This window comes from Lissotriton vulgaris, chromosome 4_1, assembly GCF_964263255.1.
Source record: "Lissotriton vulgaris chromosome 4_1, aLisVul1.2, whole genome shotgun sequence".
NCBI lineage: Eukaryota > Metazoa > Chordata > Amphibia > Caudata > Salamandridae > Lissotriton > Lissotriton vulgaris.
The window spans coordinates 897,462,293-897,486,440 of NC_141691.1; the positions used below are offsets into that span (position 1 = coordinate 897,462,293).

The 24,148-nt window shown below is 45.4% G+C and overlaps 1 protein-coding gene across 3 annotated transcripts in view; it reads left to right on the plus strand.

The window, feature by feature from the left end:
• Window positions 1–24,148, plus strand: part of ZNF236 (zinc finger protein 236) — a 1,135,475-nt gene that overhangs the window by 492,517 nt on the left and 618,810 nt on the right. For all 3 annotated transcript variants that reach the window (XM_086965182.1, XM_086965180.1, XM_086965183.1), the window contains exon 15: window positions 14,937–15,038. In XM_086965182.1, coding sequence (XP_086821308.1) covers window positions 14,937–15,038 — 102 coding nt within the window. The remainder of the gene's footprint in view (window positions 1–14,936; window positions 15,039–24,148) is intronic.

Sequence of the window (24,148 nt, forward strand, 5' to 3'; positions counted from 1 at the left end):
TTGGTGGTACTCAAGAGGGAACAATTTTACAGTAAAGGAGAAATCTCTTGTTGGGAAACTGCAAGTGGAATATTTAGACCCTGAAATTTCGAAGGAGAGAATTCAGATTAAAGTCAGCCACATTGACACAACAATTAAAGCACCGGAAAATAAGGAACTGATGTCATTTTTGGAGCTGACCAAATTTTATTCACAGTTTATGGAGAAATATGCTTCAAATGTACAACAGTTGAGAAAATTATTGAAGAATACAAAAGTTTGATGGTCTCAAGACCAAACAAAATGTATTCATGAGATTAATAAGAAAGTATCTCAGGCGCCATGTTTAAAATCATTTGTCTTGGTGGTTAAATGTGTAATATCTGATGCTAGTGGTTATGGAGTTGGTGCAATTGTAGCTCAGGAAAACAATCCTGCAGAATGGATTGTAGCGTATGCACACTGTCACAAACTGAGTGCAATTACTCAGTTATTGAGAAGGAGTTTCTCACAACTACATGGGCAGTAGTCAAGTCAAAATATACTTTTATTTGATTCATTAAAAAAATCATAAAAGGATGGACAACCATCATAAAACGCAGTGCTTTAGGATATACATTTTTAAAAACCTAAAAAGACTTAAGGTCGATGTCGCAATAAGGAGATGCTTATTATTTTTAAAATAATGACGAATATAACAATGCATTTGGGAAAAATCTGCTAATTAGTTGGCTGCTTGGCAGAGTCGCATTTTGCCAGTTCTTTTGCTGTGATTTTCCATAGTGTTATGGCTCTGCAGGACAGGGGAATTGACGACCCTCTGAGACATTTAATGACCGCTGCTCTACATGTTCTTATTTGTTCCTTCCTTAGAGCCTCCCGGAGGGTGGATTTTCAGGCTTCTAATAAAAAAGAGCAAGTACATAGAAAATGTAGTAGTGACTCTTCCCCTTGACCACAGAGACGACACTCCTTGGAGGCCATATTTGTTTCCATTTTGGGGTCAAATCCTTTGAGGGGAAAGACCCCATGCGTATCAAAGTCAGATAATGTTTTTTCTGATGGGAAAATTGTTCCAACAGATATTGTTGCGGCTTTAGCCTCTGGTAATCCTTTATCACAGCCCATGCATGATGTTTTTTTGCAAAGGACGTTTTATCAGTTAATAAAGAGGTCCGTTTGATAGCGTTATTGACTACGATTTTAAATCCGGAGTACGTTGTGAGGGTGAGCCAAGCATTGTCTAACTGTAATGCCGACAGGGATTCCTTCAGGGCTGCTGTGGTTGAGTTAGCTAGGCTCTTTTGGTTTTCAATCTCGACCCAACAATAGTGGGCTAGGGTGTTATCTTCTGCCGCCCTCATCCTCCAGTAGTATTTTACTAGGGCTCCTTGTCTGGCCATAATCGGATATTTTAGACCATGTTCTAGGCGGACTTGTGCCTGTGAGGTGTGTAGCGGAATTGAAAACAGTCTCTTAAATAATATAGATTGTGCTGTATTTAGGACTGTGGCGTCTTTAGTATTCAGAATTTCTGAGCCGTATGAAATGGAAGGTAAAAATTTTGCAGCAATCACTTTAAGCAGGTGGGCGGTGGAGCATCCTGTAAGTATTTTCCTTAGGGTTTTAAAAGCGAACAACAGTTGTTTGGCTTTCATGTGACCTTGGTCAAAGTGTGATTTGAAGTTAAGCTTACAATCTAGCTGGAAGCCCAGGTATTTATAGCACATAACCCTAGTCAATTGATGCTCACCCAATTTCCAGGAAAAAGTTTGACTTTTCGATGTTTTGATAGATTTCGAGAAACACATAACTTTTGTTTTTTTATGGTTAATCGTGAGTTGGTTCGAGGTGGCATAGTCTCCTAGTTCTGTAATCAGTTTCTGTAGGTCTATAGGAGTTTGTGCTAGCAGGACAATGTCATCGGCATATTGGACGCAAGGGATCGTTTTTTTTCCCAATTTTGGAGGGTCGTCTTGGATTAACCTGAGGCGCTTATCGAGGTCGGAGGTGTAAATGTTAAATAGGCAGGGTGCCAGTACGCAACCCTGTTTTAGCCCATTGGATGTTGGAATTTTGCCAGTTAAACTGGACCCATCTCCTTTCTTGATTTGTACCTACGTGTGTGAGTATAGATTGATGATGGCCATCAGGAGTTGTGGCGGAACCCCCCAGTCTTGCATTTTTGCCCATAAGTTGGCTCTTGAAACTTTATCGAAAGCTGCTTTTAGGTCGATAAAGCAGGCGAACGAGGACCTAGATTTTGCAAATGACTGATTGGCTATGAGAGTAACCGCTGAAATATTGGTGAGGGTGCCCATCCCTGCCCGAAATCCAGTTTGCGTGTAAGGTATTAAGTTTGATCTGCTGACCCAAGCCTCTAGCTCAACCAAATGATTAGATGCGTATTGCTTTGCCTCCACATCTATCAATGCGATTAATCTGTAATTGAAGGGATCCGAGCGGGAACCCGACTTGTGGATCTCCAGGACTCAGGAATCAAACTGCATGTTATAGCTTTGTTAAAAAGGGGAGTCAGGAGGCGAGACCAAAATGGAGGGTCATGCTGAAACAGGGCTTTTGGTAGTCCATTGGGGCCTGGAGCTCCCTCAAGTTTTAAGTGTTTTATTATCTTTAGTACTTTCTCAGCAGAAAACGACTCTAAGTCTTGAGACGGTTCATGGGTCAGCGTATTGTTGGCTTGTCCTCCGCCGCCGGCCCCATTTGCTGTTATTTTTCCGTTATTCGGGGCAATTGGAGATCGAGTTTCGTTGTATAGGTGTTCGATGTGGGCTCTCCAAGTTGTATCCATTACATCCGAGTTATGATGTCGATTCCTGCCGTTAGTTAACTGATTAATTTGATCCCAGAAACGCTTGGAGTCCCTTAGTTTACATGCATAGAGAAGTTTTGCCCAGATATGTTCATTGTACTCTTTTTTGGCCAATCTTGTGTCCCTATTGTGCTCCTTTCTTGCTTTTGCAATTATAATCAGGTTTCCCTGGTGGTGTTCTGTTCCCTGTGATCGTAATTGTCTGATGTACTTATTTAGTTGTCGTTTTTGTTTCCTCAAGCGTTTGGTGTACTAGGCTGCCCCCTTTAAATTTCCTGCTTTATGGCCATGGACATGCTTGGAAAATGTGTTATTTATGACATGGATGAAGGACTCCCTGGCCTTTATGCTCAGTGTTTCTAGATTAGATCTTTCCAAGAGGCTGGAGTATATACATGTGATATCCTCAATGTTTTCGTTTTTCCAGCAGAGGCGTTTTAAGTTATAACATTGGGTTAAAGAAGACATCGCCTTTGGTTTCTCTGGAAGTACGAAACTTCCTAATAAAGTGAACGATTGTGGTTGGTGATCGCTTTCTGCCCTATTTTTTATTTGAAAGTTCTCAATGTACGGGAAAAGGTTGTAATCCGTAAACGTGTAGTCGATGGTTGAGCATGATTTTTGGGTGACCCTTGTATGTGCTGGGGGTCGATCTGTTGGGCTTTCACCATTGAGCACTTGCATTGAGAGATCATTCAGGCGAGCTGCGCATCTCTTACCGAGGGAGACCTGTCGATTGGAGGCTAATATGGCCTCTGTTGTGTCCTTATTGCTGTTGTGTTGTAAATTCATGTTGAAGTCACCCGACAGTATGATGTTAGCATCTGGGTAGGCTAGTTTTAGTGTTATTAGAGATGCGATTAGTTGTTCGATTCTTAAGCTCTTTTGCTTGGATGCCGGGTGGATGTAGATGTCGAGTATAAGGAGAATGTGGAGCAACGGGGCATTTAATTTGACACATAACATTCAAGAACAGTCTAGGTCTATTATAGAAGCGTGCCATGGGATTTCTGTTGAAATAAAGGTGGAGAGGCCTCCTTTTGCTCTTCCGTATTTAGTGGCTCTTCTAGCCGGATTATGAAATTCTTTATAACCAATTATTGGAGAAGGGCTTTTCTATCATGATTCTTGAAAAAGGAGAATATTGTACTGTGTTATGAAATCCATGAAGTCGGGATTTTCTAGTTTTGTGTGCAGGCCGTGCACGTTTCAAGAACATATATTGCAACCTTGGTATATGTGTGAAGCTGTTGGGGTTATTCATGCCTTTCCAGTGGGGGTAACTGCCGTACTCAGGTGCCGGGAACCAGAGGGCTTGCTGGCTTCAGGATGGTCAAAAGTGATGGTGATTTTCCTGACCAAGGACTCTTTCTCCTTTGTAAGGCTGCGTAGATCTGGGCCTATTGCCCTTTTTAACAGACACATTGAGTGAGGTGGTTGTTGTAATGGACTGGGATAACAGGAAGGGACTATATTTTTTAGCTTGATGCCCCATTGGGCAAACGTGTCCTTCTGCTGCCAGATCTGTTCGATAGGAGTATTATTGGTGAATGTGGCAATTGTTAATTCTTGACCCGTGGGACTCAAGTTTTGTTTGAACTCAATGCTTTCGATATCATTGGAATTGATATGGCTCAAGGGGGGAGAGCTTTAAATAATTTGAGCAGTGCAGTTCTGTTGAGGAAGTCATACACTCCCCTTGAGACATATTGAGGGTTAAAAACCAATTTATTATTGTTTGGCGTGTCGTGCGGCCACTCTTTTACAGAGCTCCTTCTGATTTCATTCTTCGCCACCTTGGGCTCTGGAAAAATCGGAAATAAATCTCGGAATTCCAGAGAATTTCTTTGTATATGAATTTCACCTCCCCTATTTGTTTCTGAATTACTGCCTACACTTTGGCCAATTTCCTGGGTCAAGGTAGCCTCCCCCAGTCTTGTTTCCCTTGTGGTCGTCGAGGTGCACTTTACTGTTGATTGTGTGGCCTGAGTTTTTAGATTGTTTTTCCCCGTACTTGCTGCAGGTTTGAATAAACTATATATTTTTTCTGGCGGAGGTGGCTCCCTTGAGTTGAGAATTGAAGTACTTTGGATGACTAGCGGCATAGGAGGTGAAGTCGATTGCTCTTTGGGCCTGGCTGAATCAATGCTATTTTGTGGTACTTTGTCATCTTCAGGAATTCCGTTATAAACAGATCTTAGCCGGAATTGATCTGATGCCTGGCTTTGTGTTTGGTCTTTCTGGACTTTGTCAGTCATTTTCTCTCACGTTTAGTTAGTGGCTTGGATACTTTTAATTGTCTTGATGGAGACTGCTTACATTGAGCTTGAAGTGATAAGCCCAAGGCACCGGAATTGTCAAGAGTGCTTGGTGGATTAGGTGAAGGTGTAGTTGTCTTGCTTAGTTCGGTTGGTCCGGGGGTTGAACTAATTTTGCAGTTTTTAAGCCCCATAGAGGAGTTAGGACCATCCAAGACCTTTTCCTTTGGCGCTTCTTTTTCACTCTCTATTGGTGTTGGGGACTTGGTCAAAGCTTCTCTTGTTGTAACCAGTAATTCTGTCAATAAAGTTGGCACTGAGGCTAGTTTATCGATGATTTGGGTGCAGTGGCATTGACACATTTGGTAAGCTGTTTCCCGGTCTCGCTGCACCCTCAAGATCATCTCTTTGAAGCTATGCAACTTTTGTTCCACCCCCTGAACATGAATGGCGAGAATGTTCAGGAGGTCGACTTGGGCATCCAATTTGTCTGCGTGAAGAGTCATAGCCTTGCTGATGGTGTCCATTGTGTTTAACAGGTGAGGCCAGACTGAGGATGTGGAAGGGCAATTTTGTTCTACTTGTGATTGGCGAGCGCGGTTTTCCAAGTGGTGCGTGTGCCCTGTGGGTGGCTCGCTCAGCCATCCAGAGAATATAGTGGGTGATACCTTGTTTTGGGAAAGTGGTAGATAGGTGGAGAATCCTGGGTAACTTGATTGGCTTGATATCTTGTCGTCTACTTTGCCCTGACTGAGGTCCTGGCAGTTGTACTTATCTATTTCCGGTGAGTGGAACAATTAATTAAATTTATCTTGATTATAGGTATTTGATTTGGTGTTCCGCTGACAGGCAGGGGAGAATGCTCCGGACACCAAAGGGCTTGGGGTGATTATATTCGACTGATGTGATGGCTCCCTTTTGGTATGCCCATTTGGGCTGCTGTGTCCGCTGTAGCTGGGTGAAGATTGTTGTTGCTGGGACAGGCAGGGCATATCCAAAATTGGCGAGTGAAAGTGAATGAGAGCCTCAGCTACCTGAAAGGGATTACTTTGGCAGGTTTCTGAAAGGAGGAGGGCTTTAGCTGTTTGTAATTGGGGGTGTTTGGTGTATTTATGCTTGTCACCCGTGGAATCCAATCCCATGTGCCGGGGTTCTTTCTTTTCTTTCCTTTTAACCTCACTGTTGGTGATACTTCTATCACCTAGACCAATCGTGTTGTCATCTTTTTTGAAGTCTTTATCAGCGATAGTTGGGATGTTTGTATTGGTAACTTTGGAATGATTGGGCACGTGTCGACTCCGATTTTCCTCAGCAGTTTTTATTGCTACCTTTAGAAAGTCTGTAGTCAATGCCTGTTTGCTGCTGTTCGGGCAGGAATTATGCCTGTTTAAAGCTTAACGGGTAATTTTCTTGCTTCCAGCATGCTTGGCTTAAGGGGTAAAGACTGCTGTTTTTTTTCTGTTGTTTCTGCTGTTTCCATGGTGCTTGCCTCAACGGCCGGTGCTTCTGTTGTAGCTGCGCACTCGTGCCGTGCTTCTGTAATTAATATGTCCTCTGTGTTTAGCTGGCCCAGGACTGTGAAGGGCTTACCGGGACTGACATACATACAGGCTCCCTCCTTGCCCTTGTCCTCGTCCTCATCTTTACCCTCGACTTTTACTATTTTTGAGGTAGCTTGTGGGAGTTTATCCTTTTTTTCCCCTCCTCTTGTTCTCCCGGACCACATTTCCGGGTTTTATGCTGGGTTTGTAGACTTTTCAGGCTCTTGAGGATTTGATTCCAGGGGCTGGTTTCTGGTGTCTTTGTGTCTGAACTGGGGCGCTCAAAGCTCCTGACGGCAGGACACTGTGGCGAATCTCTGGTCTGCACCTGCCTAACTCCTACTTTAGTCAACCAACACGACACACTCTCGCCCCTTGGTGAACTGGCTTACAGGAAGATAGGCAGCGAGAGGAGCGAAAGGAGCCGGCTGGGGCTCAAACCGAGGGTGGAGTAAGGGACAAAAGGTACGGGGAGGAGATAGGCTGAGTCGCGAAAGCTGGTCTACTGCTGCAATGGATTACGACTGGGCGCGCTCACCTCTCCTCCCGGGCTCCGTCTCCCGGGTCCCACCAAACACTCCGCACCGCAAACAAAGAAGCTGAAGGGGGGGGGGGGGAGCAGGTGTGAAGAGGACAGGTCCTGTGCCCCAGTGCACAGACGACTGCTTCAGGCTTGTGATGCTCGCGTTGCTGGGTCCAGATTGCCACGCCCGCTGCCCTAGACCCAAGCCGAAGCCGCAGCCACAAACCGCAAAGGGAAGCCAGCCGCTAACCGCAAGCTGCCAAGCTCCCGCCAAACGCGCCCGGTGCGGTCCGCACTACAAGTCCGGTGTGGTCCGTTCTGCAGTGCCGGTTCTCCACCACACTCGACCCCCGCGGCCACTTTCGAATGACAGGCTTGCGGGGGAGGGGGTGACAGGGGACGTGATCGGAACCAAGCCGGGCCTGAGCTCGGCAGCGGCGACGATAGCAGCAGTCGGCAGCAGCAGTCTGAGCTCCTCGCTCCCTGACGGCTGATCGCAAAACCTGGAACCTGAAGTCTCTCACTCTGCACGACACAGAGATGCGTGAACAGGTTCGTTATCAGAGCAGGGATAAGTTCCACAGTAACCATGAATCTCTGTGCTGACATGGGCAGTAGAACGATTCGGATTGTATGTGTGTGGGGGAGGGGATTGTAAAATCCACATTGACCATAAACCCGTAGTCAGTATTTTAAAACTGGGTGGGGGTAGGAATCTAACTCCCAGACCGGCAAGATTGGCATCAAAGTTAAAGATGTTTCATTATGAAATCGAATATGTGCCTGGCAAAAACAGTGTTGCAGATGGGTTATCAAGTTTACCTTGTGACCGTGTGTATGAATATGTGTGAAATGAAAATGAATGTGAAGTAGCTTTTCCTTATGAAGATGTCCTGATGTGCTGAGAAAGGAAAATGGAGAAGGGCAAGGATTGTCAGTGTGGATGCCAAAAATTGAAATGGATGTGATGCTGAAACCTAAAGGAGTACTTTTCAAGGTGCTGGCCAAGAGAAGGGTTACTGCTGGGGAATTTGGAATGTTAAGGATGAACTCTCCAAATGCAAGGAGATTGTATTGAGAAGGAGAGGATTTGGCCTAACAGCTAGGGCGGTCGACCTCGATTCTGGGGAACGGCGTTCGAGTCTCAGCAAGGACGCGCAATATCTTGTGATTCTGGGCAAATTACTTAATCTCTCCGTCTCCGTGCCTAACAAAAATAAATGTGTCCTCATGTAATGCAACTGGTGCTCGTGTAACCTTCGGGTCAAGTTTGCGCTATATAAAACTCAGTTAAAAAAAAAAGGCTAGATTGTACCCCAGAAGTGTTGGGATCGGACAATAGATCTTCTAAGAAATTAAAAGTTTTTGAAGAACTGTGGAATTAAACATGAGTGTCGCTGTACCACCCAGAAGGGAATGGCCATGGGGAACTTTTTAATAGTCATGAAAGGGCCCATTCAGTTAGCTTTAAAATGTGGTTTACTGTGGAAAAATCACTTTTGAAAAGATTATCGTACAGTTAATCCACATTCTGTGACGGGCGAGCTGCCTTTTGAATTAAAAGGAAGGAAACCCTCTGCAAGGTTGGTTCAGTGATGATTGAGGAATAAGAATGAGAGGTTATTTAAAGTGATAGAGGGTAAAAAAAATGAGGAAGACGTTGGAATTGTTAAAGGAACAAACTAGAAATAGACAGCATTTCCATAGGAGAGTGCGTTTTGTAAATGTGGGACAGTATGTACTTGTAAAGAAACCATGTTTTGTAGAAAAAGGGTAAGCCTGTTGGTCAGAACACTTATAGGAGATCAAAGTGTTTGGAGGTGCTGTTGAAGTTGACGATGGGAAAGTCTGAAATTTAGTGTGCGTCATGCTATGTAATTTGAAGGGAGGTGATAGTGAGTCTAATCATGAGGTGAATAGTGGAAGTGTTTTACGTGATGTGAGAAAAAGAGGTGGAAGTATGACATGTACTTTGGATGATCTGGTTGTGGGATGTAGGGAAAGTAATGATGAGAGAAGTGTGAGACAGTGCAAATTTGAAGAACAATGCAGGTGACAGATTTGTGTGAGTGTAGTGCAAGGAATAAGAAACTACCTGGACATTTCAAAGGTTATCTACTAGGGTAATCCCCTAACTTTCCGTTTCAATACTCTTTAGTATTATATGCTTTTATCTTTTCGGTTTATAGTTTTATATTGTTGATTATTGTATTAGGGAAGATGAGTGGGATCTAGGTAGGTAGAATGGGTCAAATGTTAAATGTATGGGGAGAATCATTATGCAGAGTGTGGGTTGGGGATGTCATTTGGAGCTAAGGCGATCTCACTTGATTGCAGCAAATCGAATAAGGAGGAGAAATGTCACACTTCCACCACTCTTAAATATATGTGACAAATAGTTGTCTTGATATGTATACTTTACTTTATTTTATATGTCATGAAATGAGTTTTAAGTTAAACATTGCTCTATTTCTATGAAATTCTTAATCTTAATGAGTTTTATTGTAACTGTAACTGACTGTACATTTTTAATTCAATTTCGCCGTAATTGTTTGTATATATGACTGTGCTATTTTGTCTTTATATGATATTAATTATTCGAGAATAAAGGAATTGACTGACTGACACTTGTAGTAATGCCGGCACCACACGAAACTATACAGAAAGAAAAACTACTCAACGTAGCACTTCAGTGTCTTTTGCTTGTTAATTTCAAATCGAACTGTTCTCAATTCCCATGGCTTCAGCTAAGTTCAAATGTTTTACCAGTTGGTGATTGGTAAATATCCGATGATTAACTATGCAAGGAACAGATAATGGCAAATATGCCTGTTTTATTGGCCTTTGTCATTTATTCTTATAAAATGTATCTTCTACATATGGTGCCCTGCTTTCATACTCTGTGAATGGGAGATCTTAAAGGGGGGGGGGGGCTTAAAATCAGAAATTACTACACTGCTGGAATAGCATACATGTTTATTATGAGTGTTAGATTATTATAAACATAACAAGTATTCTTATGAGATGGTTTTCGTCACTGGCACTTGATTGCCAACACCGGCTCTTGTGACACTCTGTCACATCAGGATACGGAATCTGTGAACCTACCTCTGACCGTGGAGACCTAGCTTTTTGGCTGATGCCTGGAGGAGCTACTTGATAGCTAAAGAGGAGATGGTCTGTGGACTACCCCTTCATCCGTCACCTACCCAGCCTGTCTTTGGACAGAACTTACTTCGTCTCTCTGTTGTATTCTCCGTCCTACCCCTTTACTCCACCCAGTTTCACCTTTAGGCTCCATTTATCCCTCCTCTTTGCTCTTTAATTGTTTTCCTGTTGAGACCTAGCTGTTCTGCTGATGCCCGGTGGAGCTACCCTGATGGCTAAACAGGAGATGGGCTGTGGACTTCCCCCTCGGCCGTCGCCTACCCAGCTGGACTTTGGGCAGACTCTCCTTCGTCTCTCCATCCTATCTACCTCCTACCCTTTTACCCCACCCCTTTTCCTTTCTAAGCTCCATTTATTTCGACTCCTACACTCGTCAAATGTTTTTCTAGTAACTGATGTAATTTTGTAATTTCTGTGAAACCTTATGTAAAGCGCTCTGATACCTCCGGGTCTAGCCAGCGCTATATAAAACTCTCAAAAAAAAAACTGTGCACTGTACCTTACTTTGGTGCAGTATATACAGAGCCACTTTCTTACACTTACTAGTTTAGACCCTCTCTAAAACAGACTGGACAGGCACTACTTCTCCATTTACAAGGGAATGCTTAAGTCAACCACATTTTAAGAGCCCATAAAGGCTAAAGTGATTTCGCCCAGTTGAAAAGCCCGGGTCGAAAAACAGTCCAAAGTGGCCCCTGATGACCCTGTGTATATCTCTGGGCAGGGTAGGTTCTGACATCTTACCTAATGAGGCATCCAAGCACCTACAGAGAATTGTGTAGCTCTAAAAAGCAGCTACCCATAAGAGTATTTCCAATTCTTTGGGTCTCCACTCATGGTACGAGCAGTGCAACTGGGAGGAAATGGAGAAGCTGTAGTACACCTCTGGAGTCCTACGGGAAACTGTGACAGGAGCTATTTGCTTAGTCCCAAACAGCAACACCAGCATCAGATGCACCTTCAGGTACAGTAGCAGATTCTACCTCTAAAGGGATTAACACCAGCATCATCCTCCGCAGGCATTCCTGTCTCAGGGTATCTGGATTTTAACCCAAGGTGCAGCAGCACCTCACGGATATCCCTTTTGATGGTGAGCATCTCCTCGGTCCCACAGTCGACCAGATGTAAGAACAAATCAAAAAGGACACACACGTTGCAAAGTCTATGAGAGTCTGCAGTTCCGCTGTCTCAGATCTGCCTTTCACGGTCAACAAACCAGGGGTGCTGTTAAGCTGGCCGGTTTCCACCAGGATTGCAATACCAACAGCCCTTTCCAGCCACCCAACAAACCATTTCTTCCAGGGGTGGACCTATAGAGGGATCGACCGTGGTACAGGCTCCGCTAGAGAAACGCATGCTGTCATACAGCGACTTCCCATACCCCCTTTTCTTCCCCATCATATTACACCTGTTTGAGGAAGACTGAGGCACTTCTTTCCTCTGGAAATAGATTACCTCAGATTAGTGGGTGTTTTCCATTGTATGAGAAGGGTACAGCGTTGAATTTCACACAATCCTACCAAAACATGCCACACTACTGCCATGTCTAAGCACAGACCACCTCCTGCTCCTCGAAATAGAGGTACATGCACTCTTTCAAGAGAGCACCATTGAACCAGAGCCTGTACAACAATTCACGAAGGCAATTTACTGCCTTTACTTCTTCATCCCATAAAGGATAGATCCCTCTAACCAATTGTAGACCTCTATTGATCCGTTTCGTCTTCTCCGGACATTGTGCTGTGGTCAAGCTGCAGGACAACATCCCACTGCTCCTCCAAGGCAACGTATGGTCAGTGCTGGATCTGAAAGACTCCAACTTTCACATCCCAATCCACCAAGCCCATCACCAGTATCTTGGGTTTCTACCAGTTAAAGAAGGTTTCTTTCTGTGTCACAACGGCTCCACGGATGTTTGCAAACTGCCTGGTGGTAAATCCGCGCAGAAATGCGTACACATCTTGCTACACTAAGACAATTGGCTTATCCAGAGTAGCAGCAAATGTCGATGCCTAGTAAACACTCAAAACAGTAGTATCTCTACTTCACAGGCTAGAATTAACCAGAACTGGAAAAAATGCACCTTTAAACCTCAGTAGGTCCAGCCCTTATTGGGTGTCTTTCTAAAAGAGTTACAGGGAAGGCATACCACAGCCCACAGAAGTGGATGGTATTCCTAAAGCTCCTACCTCTTTGTGTCACACCATCCCATCACTCTGCAAGCTTTGAAGGAGCTGTTAGGTATTGTGACTTCATGCATTGCACTATATTCCAGATTACATATGCTCCTGCTCTAGGTTTGCTTCTCGAGGCAGTGGGTACAAGCCGAAGGACAATGGAATGATATAATGTTGGTTCCAACCAGGACTCTGCACTCTGGTGGAACACAAAGAAGCTAGTGCTCAGCAGGTCCTTACTAGCCCCGTCCTGCATAGGACCATCACTGTTAATGCGTCTCTCCTAGGATGCTCACCTTCACAAGATAATTGTCCAAATGTCCAACGCGCCTGCCCCCCCTCAGTACCAGGAGGCTTGCATTACCTACCTGGAGGTGTGGGCCGACACTTTAGCCCTCTGAGAGTTCTAGAGTAACAGTCCTAATAAAGACAGTCAACCTGATAGCCATGTCGTACATTCAGAAATGGGGAATCCACACAATCGCTCTTACCAGCTCTATGCACTAGCTGCAGAACTGGTTAGCAGGACGCATTAAGTCTACAAGTGAGAACTCCATCCCTAAGTCCTTCACAAGGACTTTAAGCGGTGGGGGACCCCGACCCTAGACCGGTTCACCACTACCAAAAATGCTAATAGACAAACCTCACCTCCCAGTACCTGCATCCACAGTCCATGCGCAAGGCACTGTAGATGAACTGGCCTGGGATATTTCCCTGCGTTTTTTGCCCCTCCGCCTCATTCCCATACTGTGTGAGGAAGATGAGGAAGTGTCTTTGACCCTCTTCCTACTGACACCAACCTGGGCAAATCCTGATATTCAATGCTCCAAAAGATGTAATCTAACCATGATGAGAAGCTTCCGCTGAGGTCAGACCTACTCACTCAGCATCTGGGCCAGCTCAGATACCTGGATCTTAGACAGCTACACCTCGCCGTCTGGCACCTGAGTTCGACTATTTTAAAATCCAGAGAAAATTATGCTTATCCTGCAAGAAACGCATTAGTTCACTACTCGCGGCAGTTAAATTATTGCATTGCTACATTATTTTTAAACTCAAAAAAGGTTATTCAATATTATGTAATGAAAGAATAAATATGTACTACTTTTGTATATATTTTTTAACATTAATTTATATTTATTTATAGCTTTAAGTATTTTGAAAATGTTCATTTAACTAAACATAATTTCCTTTGGCATTTTATTTTAAGTCCCTGCCTCAATTATTTTCTATGGGAGGGTGTTGCAGTTGCATTGATTGGCCATGTGTAGTGCCATGTGTAGTGGTGGACATAACTACAAAACTGATAGTTACTACATAAGTGCAGTCTTTGACAACCGAAAAATAGTAAACGTACTAAAATGTGTAAGTAACCCTTGTGAATAAGGCCCTATGTGGCCTTGTGTCAATCATTCATGTCCCCTGTGTCCAGCATCAGGGCAAGAAGGCTTTGTAGTCCTATGGTGTCCTTTCTGCTCCCATGTTTTGAGTCTTTATGGTTATCTCTGTCCTGCGGTTTCTTTGTAAATAGATACACGGATTCAGTGTCTGATGGGCGCTGCCATTTTGGATACTAGTTTTAATTTCGGCCAGCAGCAGGAGAAATGGTGCAATTGAAGAGAAACACTGTCTAAACCTGGCCATCTATGCAGCACAGAGTAGGTATTGAAATTATGTACATCAGTTTTTATTTTTACAGTCCACAATAGGATTCTCAGCTCTTTATATGTCCCTGAAATTGGAGCTCACCATAGGTGCATATTGCTGGTTCTCTGCTCCAGTCACCCACTAGGAAATGGGTTTGATTTAGGAGCGTAAACCTGATAAAGCATTAGTCTGCTGAAGCCTGTTCCGTGGGGCATTTGCTTAGTAATCCATTTGATCAAAGGCATTTCTTTAACTGATACTGCTGTCCTAACCCTTTTACTTGAATGCCATACTAACGTGTATCAATCACAATTAATTGTACCTGCCCACTGTCTAACCTTGTAGTTTCCTTTAACCAATCAGCACATTGTCAGAACTTTGCAAGGGGAAATCTAGGGATGTTGCAATGGCAAGAGATGGGGCAAGGAACAATTGAAAGTGAAAACTGTCAGGTAGAATACTGCGTTATAGAAGCTAAAAGCTGTACACATTTTGACTTGTTTCAACCTTAGATAATTATTGATTGTCATGTTCCTACAGATCCGATGTAGGAGCACTGAATTACTGGGTTGAGACATTTTGTTTGCCTCCCACATTTATTTATTTTATCATATTGAATTGCTTTCTTTAAATTGCAGCTGTTAAATTGTTTACTAGGCTGTGTTTTTTGGACCTGGAAGGTGTTAGGTTGTTAAATGGTCTTGTGTGTCACTAACCTTTTGCAGATTTTGTACTCTTTGAAATACCTATTTTACTGTAAGTCTTTTTTCAACCCTATAGGTGTCAAAATGTTAACTTTTATTTTTTCAGTTAATTTTGTGGCATCCCAGCATGCATTTCAAGAGAATATGGATCACTTTGAGCAGCAAACAATACCGCAACAGTCCTTTGATCAGCAAGGATTAACTCAAGGTTTGTAACCATCATAATAATGCAGTTACATTGATTAGGCTTAAAAATCGTTTCTAAGATTATGTAGAATTTGTTTAAAATGAGTGTTGTGCTTAACATATTACATTTGAGCAAACCATACTTTTAATTTTAACTGTATATTCAATTCTGTTTTATAGCTTGGCTTCTGTTTCCAGCTAGTTTATATCGTGGTAGAATATTGAAGTCCTCTCTGGTTAAATGTTATCCAGATTTTGAGGACTGCATTGGTCTAGCTTGTTTTTCTATGGCACAGATCACATTTACTGCATCCCTTTAAAGGCCCTGCAGTTTTTCATTTGGAGCTCCAATGAGTGTGGTGTTGGAATATACAAGCTGATAGTTAAATGAGTGCTAAGACTACTTACTGCGTTCATTTGTGGGAAGTAGTATAAAATGGAGCCTGGGCAGGCCTATCACTGGCTGAATTATCAAGCCTTCCTAGTGCTTCTGGACTTTTGGCAACATTTGACTATATTGATAATGTTTTCCTTTCTTGTATAACTGAAGTAGCTGAGGGAAAGAGACCTGAACTCTCATGGCTTCATTCATTACATTACGTTACGTTCAGCGTAGCTCTGTGTCCTATAATGTAGAGTTGTACTGCTAAGCACTATCACTGGTGCTGTTTATGGTTGATATGAGATACCTATTGATACTTCTAGGTGGATGAAATCTCCATGCCCAATATCATGCTGACAATATCTTTCTTCTGATTGAGATCAGCATAAAGAGCATGAGGAAATAAGAAAGTGGATACATTCAAATTTTCTCCACAGAAATGGTCCTATGATGGGAAATATGCTAATTAAAGGAGAGATTAGTCCTCATGGTAAAATATGGACTATCCCACAGTTTTTGGACTAGTAATCGTGCCTAAAAATGAAGTGAAAAAGTCTGCGTTTATATTTAGGGGAATACCCATAATGTGACATGATGCAGATGTTGTAGCTTCAAAAGGTAAATCAAGTGATCCCTTTAATTCATGCATACTATTGATTTCTTAAAGGATACACTTTAACCCCTTCGACGCTGATGACGAGCTGGGCTCGTCATGGCGTAGCCTCCTCGCACGCTGATGACGAGCCCAGCTCGTCACGTAAAGTGCGTTTTTTAAAAACCCAGCGTGCGAGCGGAATTCCGCTAGCGCGCATGCGGTTAACACACTCCTGGACTACAGCAACAGTCTTTACAAATAAGACTGTAACGCTACATATGGCTCAAAATAAGGATGGAGACAGTCCAAAATATGTGTTTCTATTCAACTATGTGCCAGAATGGCAGATAGAGCTCCAAGGGCTGTGAATAAAGGTCTAGATTGACTCAAACTACTGATCCATAAGGCCCTACATGGGAAAAGACCTAGGTATGCGATTGCCAAATTATACCCTGTCAATGTGTAGTTTTAAGATCAAGTTGAAAAAAAATCATCACAAATAGATGTCAGTGCGACTTTTCGAAGCCTTCCCAAAGAAAGACGAACTATAGCACTTAAGAACTTGCATTGGATAAAGTGCTCTAGGGTCCCTGCAGAGGGGCGGGACTATTCAACGCTTGTGACTCGTGGAAATACCCATATGAGAGAACTGTAATTACATGTAATAAACTATACAATCCACTCCTTCCATATCAGATGTCAGTGCCCATCACTATCCATAGGAAGGGTGCACATGATGCACCATCTTAAGGCTGGACTCAACATTTTTTTAGTATCTCAAGGATTAGTGTGGTTCGATGCAAGAGAGGTCGCCATGTGGGAGTCTGTTAACATCGGCCGTCTTCTCTGCGTGGGCTGTAGTCCCTTGGACTAGAGCAGACTGTATTGTACCGTTCTGCACTGGTTACTCCTCTTGGCCTACCTTGGCAGGGAACAAAATCTTTTTGGGGCTGTGGAGACTGGGCTGACCCCTAGTAAGGCCCCTGTGTGGAGAGGTCAGAGCAGACCTGTGCTGCCACATGGTTTTCATAAGATTGGGCCTACATTGTGAGGTAGTGGGAGATGAGGGGTGTTTCTGGTTGGCTAGTGTATGCACCTAAGCCAGGCAGAACCCAGCACTCTAGTCAGGGTAAGTAAGTTACACACGTACAATAAACTCTGCTCACCTCTTTGATAGCTTGGCACAAAGCAGTCGGGCTCATCCCAGAGGCAATGTGTGAAGTATTTCAGTATGTGTGTGTGTGTGTGTGTGTGTGTGTGTGTATATATCTATGTATGTATGTATGTGTATATATATATATATATATATATTACCTACTGGCGGTCGCATAGTTAGGATTTTTTCTCTTTGGGACTTTTGAACATTCTATGTCTAATAACTTTGGCGTTTGTGGACAGAATTGGCTGAAATTTTCAGGAAAATGGCACATTTTGTTTCTGAGCAGCCCCTGAAAATTTGGGGGGGTTTCGTCAAGGGGGGGCCGAGAAAAAAGGGGGGTCCCAAAACGCGTTTTTAACATTGAGTTTTCCATAGGGCGGTGGGACTCACTTTTAGCTCGAACGGCTGAATGGATTTTGCACGAAACTTGGCAAAATTGTAGGGACTGTTAGCCCGATGTGCCTTTGCTAGGTCTCAATATATGTGCTCCAGTGGATTTTGAGAAATTAACGTTTTAAAAAACAGATATATCTGTGACAGCGCTCCGGGTAGCGCTCCGGTTCGCGTACTTGACGCGTAACGGAACTTCGCAAAGCGAAGCTGATTGGCTCTCAGGTGTCTGTCAACATTCTAAACAGTCCGGAGCGGCCGCCATCTTGTCTCTCGGTAGGATCGAGAGACAAGAGGAGGAGAAAAACGAAGGGGGAATTTAATGAAAGGGCGCAAGGTACGCGAACGGGCCTCCCCCGCCTCCCCAGGTGGAGGCTCCTCAGCTGCAGTGGGGCGCCCCTTGGCGTTTGTCGCCATCCAGCTGAATTGCGCCTGCTCTTGCGGCACAGTGCCTCATCCGCCATTCAGCTGAGTTGCGCCCGCTCTTGCGGCTACAGCGTCTCGCCCACCATCCAGTTGAATTGCGCCCACTCTTGCGGTGCAGCGATAGGCGGCTGCCACAGGACTCTCAAAATGGCGTCCGGCTCTTCGGATTTGAGCCTGGTCTACTAAAATGGCCCTGGGACACATTTGAACTCGGACGTTTGCCTGCTAGGGCATGGGCCCCATTCCCGAAAGCGTCCCCTCAGCCTTGAAGATTCTACAAAAGTCATCGGGGCCCCCGACTCCCGCAGGCTTCCGGTGGGGAGCGGCTGCCATGATTGCTTGCGGAATGGCCACGACGGAGCCACGAGATGGTGGTGCTCTCATGCTGACGCCAGCTTCAGTCTGAAACATCCAGAAACACTGTAGACTACCAATTCGATGACTTCCAGTGGAGCCCCAACGTGACCCGGTAGGGAAGAACTTGCCCTCCCCTCTTTTGACTGATGGTTCTTGTTGCCTGTCCCCTCTGTTGTCATCTAACGGAACCTTTTTGGACTGCCGAGTGAGAAAAAAAAAGGTGGGGCTTTCATCATTTGGGAAAAAAAATGTTCCAATGAAAAGTGTTATTTTTAGGTCATATGATCAAGCCTTCCATCATTAGGAAACCAAAAGTAAAATGAACCAATGAAAAGTTTTATAAACAAGTCACATGACCTGTTATGCGGCTTTGGGCTATAAAAAGCCTACAAAATCCGTTGGCCTGTGAGGCGGCGTCAGTAGCGGACCGATGTGCGAATAGGCCGAAGGCAGCACAACGCGCCGAGATCCGGATGGCACCGAGGTGGTGTCCAGCAAGTTGCCGCACTGGTGTGGCCATCCTACAATGCTGCGCCGAAAGACGGCGTGGGGTGCCCGGGGGGGGGGGGGCCTGGGACACCTTGGAACTCGGACGCTTGCCTGCTAGGGCATGGGCCCCATTCCCAAAAGCGTCCTCTCTTTTGACTGATGGTTCTTGTTGGCTATCTCTTCTGTTGTCATTTAACGGAACCTTTTTTGACTGCCGAAAGGGGTTCTGGTCCGACCGCTGGTTGGTGGAGACATTTTGACTATATCCTGGACCTGCCCGGCCTCGCCCAAAATGGCGCCGGTATAAATGGGACTCGTAACTCCTTGTTGTGTACTGGTTGCCCAGCCTTGATATCACGAGATACGTATGCAGTTTTGAAGCACATGGCGGGCGGGGGCGAGTTCTGATTGAACATTTGGACATCCCTATTGATATTAAGTACTGATGTGTTATTGATTACCGTACTGTTGAAAGTTCGAATTAACGTCACCCATGGTACTTGCCCGCAAATGTGTATCTAGATAATTTTATTGTAACTGGCCCTGTCGTACTTTAATTATAAAATGTATGTCCACCGATTCCGCAACTGTTAGACACCTTAGTTCTTGCAACCTAATGGCCCGCCCGTTACGTTCTTCTACAGTGTAAATGTCCCCTCATCATATACGATTACAGTTTGCTCCGTGGCCGGCCCACGTGGTTATAGGCCCGTATTTGTATACTGACATTTTCACAATAAAGGTTTTTAAAACAAAACATGGTAGTAGTACCTAGATTGGTAAAGTTTTGAATAATAGCCACTGTTTTCGAATCAGTAAAAGGCAAGTGAAATAAAGCAGCCCGATTACATGACGGTTAAAAGGTATAATACGCAGGAAAGCAGTAAAGATAAATGGTCAAGGGCTGTTGTGTTTTCCACTCCTGCAACATAAAGTGATAGATAAGAATCCGATATTCATGCCTATCAGCGACTAAGACAGCAGGTCGAGCCTCTTTTGTTCAACGGCTCCCTCATGGGACGAAGAAACTCCCCTTTTCTCGAAATAGGAATATTTTACTTGCAGGACAGTTGTAAATTTCCCGGGAGAATACATTAGCCTGGAACATTGTTAGTGATAAACTGTAAATGCATCTGGGTCCTTTGCTTTACAAGTCAGAGTGAGAAAAAAAAGGTGGGGCTTTCATCATTTGGGAAAAAAAAATGTTCTAAACCAATGAAAAGTGTTATTTTTAGGTCATATGACCAAGCCTTCCATCATTAGAAAAACAAAAGTAAAATGAACCAATGAAAAGTTTTATTAACAAGTCACATGACCTGTTATGCTTACGTTACGCGCTGCGCGCCGCGCCCTGGATCGCTTCCGGGAAGCTGCGCCTCGCGCACCGGAGCACTTCCGGGTGTGCTAACGCGGCGCGTCATATGACGCATTACGCGACAACGCAGGTCCAGAATATAGTCAAAATGTCTCCACCAACCAGCGGTCGGAACAGAACCCCTTTCAGCAGTCCAAAAAGTTCTGTTAAATGACAACAGAAGGGACAGGCAACAAGAACCTTCAGTCAAAGAGGGGAGGGCAAGTTCTTCTTTACCGGGTCACGTTGGGGCTCCACCGGAACTGATCGAATTGGTAGTCTACAGTGTTTCTGGATGTTTCAGATTGAAGCTGGCGTCAGCATGAGAGCACCCCGTGGCTACGTCTTGGCCATTCCGCGAGCAATCATGGCAGTCGCTCACCACCGGAAGTCTGCGGGAGTCGGGGGTCCCGGTGACTGTTGTAGAATCTTCAAGGCTGAGGGGACTCTTTTGGGAAAGGGGCCCATGCCCTAGGAGTCAAGCGTCCGAGTTCCACGGTTGCCCAGAGCCATCCTTGCATGCCAGGCCCAAGTCTGTGGAGCCGACCGCCATTTCGTGAGCTCCGTAGCAGCCGCCTGTCGCTGTACCGCAAGATTGGGTGCAATTCCGTTGGATGGTGGGTGAGACGTTGTAATAGCAAGAGCAGGCGCAATTCAGCTGGCCGAGCGAGGCACTGTGTCGCAAGATCGGGCGCAAGTCAGCTGGTCGAGTGAAGCGCTGGGGTGTAGCTGAGAAACCTCCACCTGGGGAGGTGGGGGAGGCTCGTTCGCGCCGCCTCTCCCTTCTAGTGCACCCCACGCCGTCTCCTGGCGCAGGTATATGTGATGGTCGGACCAGGGCACCGCAGGACGTGTCTTCAGGTCAAACGGATTGTGGGACAAGGTGTGGAGCAGGCGCAATTCAGCTGGCCGAGGGAGGCACTGTTCCGTAAGAGCGGGCGCAAGTCCGCTGGTTGCGTGAAGCGCTGGGGTGTAGCTGAGAAACCTCCACCTGGGGAGGTGGGGGAGGCTCGTTCGCGCCGCCTCTCCCTTCTAGTGCACCCCACGCCGTCTCCTGGCGCAGGAATACGTGATGGTCGGACTAGGGCACCGCAGGACGTGTCTTCAGGTCAAACGAATTGTGGGACAAGGTCCAAAATGGAAGAGTCACTAAAAGGCAAAAAGTTCCGCCTGACCCCGGGAGCCGGCCGCCTATGTCGGGGGCGATCTTAGGCCACATCAGGGCAACAAGACTTGAGGAGGGGGTAGGAGAAATCCCGGGAATGGCGGCATGCATTTGGATCGATGTTGCAGCAGGCTGCCATGTAAATAGTTATTTAATAAAACGTTTTACCCTGTTACTTTGCTGGTGTGTTGTATATATTTATAATATTTGCATAGGGTTTGTCGTTATTTTGGGCGGGGTGGGCGGCGGAGCCGAGCTGTCTTGCAGCCATCATGGTGTCGAGCTCAGTTCCTCTCACTAGTTTCGTATTTCTTATGAGGGGTTGTTCCTAATGTTTCTATTTTAGCGAGGTCAAAAAGAGATCCCATTAGTGGCCTACTGATTTTGCTTGATTCCTTTTGTTTTTTTAACGATTTTTCACTATCTGCAAAGACTAAACAGAGTATTGCGACTCTGTGCTTCTTTATAAATAGAGAATGAACCAAAGAGAACCAATTCCAAAATAGTAAATGCTTGGATAACAGTCAATCAAATGGAGAGGGAAGCAGGCACGACGGATTACAACGGGGGCAAAGGCCTGCGTTACCTACCCTTCACTATCTGCAAAGAGAGAATACTCCTAAAAGAAAAGAGGGGGGGGGGGCAGCGTTCAAAGCATATCAGCGTGCATAAACACGAAAATGTTTTTACCTACCACGTACTTGACATTTTAAAGCTTTTGATATTTGCTATTAAAAAACCATTGAAATTCACTGATACAACCATAGGTTATAGACCATATATAGTTAGGAATTAGCATTTACAAATCCTTGAAATTTCAATGAAAAAACCATGGGTTATAGACCATATATAGTTAGGAATTAGCATTTACAAAACCTTATTTTACTCACACAAAACCATTGAAATTTCATATATAGTTAGTTCCACTAACTATATATAGCGCACCCGCAATCCACTGCTGATCATGTCACATATTACATCATTCATGACATGGTCAGTGACATCACTGATGACATCACTGATGACAACATCCAGTGACTGTATGTTTCTGTAAAGCTAAAATATGTCTTACATATTGAAGAATGAGTGGATGTATAAGTGTCTGGATGAAGGGTTTAGTAGGTGCATGACTGACTGTATGAGTGAGTGATTAAATGTGTCTCACTGAGTGCATGGGTTAGTGACTAAACTGTCTTAATTTGTGCATCATTATGTCTGTTGTTCTGTAAACTGCTGCATGTGTTGATCAGTAGCTATATGAGTAACTATATGGGTTATTGATTGGTTGAAGGGTGGGTAATGCGGACCTTTGTCCCCCGTTGTAATCTGTCATACCCATCTACTCCCCACTGAATGAGAAACCCACCCGGACCATTTATTAGAGGTACATCATCTGGCTCAACCGAAGAGTACCCCTAATAAAGAAGACATATGTAAAAAACGAAGTAAACACTGTATCCTGTTAAACAGAAACTTTAGCATGAAATACATTTGAAAAGAAAGGGAAAGAAATCAAACAAAATCAGTAGGCCACTGATGAGTTTTTGACTTCGCTAGAAATAAGAAACATGAAAGTAGTGAAAAAAGCCAAGCTTGACGTTACGGCAGCCACGAGGTAGCTAGGCTCAGCCACCCCCCCACTGCTCCAAGCATGTCTGTCCCACCGCCCGCCACGCCCATTAAAGGTAACATGAAATAGATACAAATCAGCAGATACCTACCCCCATTCCGGAAACTCCCGAAGTGCAACAGGGCCACGGTTACGCCCATCCGAAAGATGAGGCCTCGACACGTGCAGGGCGGGGCCCAGCTAACCGCCATCAGCCGTGGCGTGGATGGGCCGAAATGTACTGGTCTCCCGATTCCCTTCTTCTTCCGCCTTGCAGGCCGACGGGAACTCTAGCTGCGACAACACTGGAGAGGAATGTCTTGCACATGCCACCGACCCTCCCCTCGTATCTCCTGGTCTGGCCCCGGCTTGGTATGAGCTCCCCGTTCGGTCCTGAAGCGGCGCCCTGCAGGCCACGGGGGGGGGGAAATGTCTTGCCTCTGCCTCCGACCCCCCCCCCCCCACCCCCCACCCCCCTCTTATCGCCTAGTCCGGACATCACGGATATCAACGCCAGGTGTCGGCGTGGGGTGCGCTGGGAGGGAGAGGCGGCGCGAACGAGCGTCTCCCACTCCCCCAGGTGGGGGCCCCTCAGCTGCACCCCCAACGCTCCACTCACCCATCAAAAGAGTCGTCGCGTAAGGTGCACCAGGAGAGGAGCCGAGGCCGACGGTATCTTCTTCTTTTTTCAATAATGGCTGCGATAACACTGGGGGGGGATGTCTTGCACATGCCACCGACCCCCCCCCCCCCCTCCCCTCGTATCTCCTGGTCTGGCCCCGGCTTGATATGAGCTCCCCGTTCAGTCCTGAAGCGGCGCCCTGCAGGCCACGGGGGGGGGGGGATGTCTTGCCTCTGCCTCCGACCCCCCCCCCCCCCTCTTATCGCCTGGTCCGGACATAACGGATATCAACGCCAGGTGTCGGCGTGGGGTGCCCTGGGAGGGAGAGGCGGCGCGAACGAGCCTCTCCCACACCCCCAGGTGGGGGCCCCTCAGCTGCACCCCCAACGCTCCACTCACCCCACAAAAGGGTTCCTCCACTCTTGCAATGCAGCGGCGCTGCACTCACCGGACAAAAGGTCTCGTCCACTGTTGCGGTGCAACGACGCTTCTAGTTCCCTGCGTCCAGAAACGTTCTCCTCAACTTTGAAGATTCTATAAGAGCCACGGGAGCCCCCGATCCCCGATGGTCCAGGTTTGTTGTG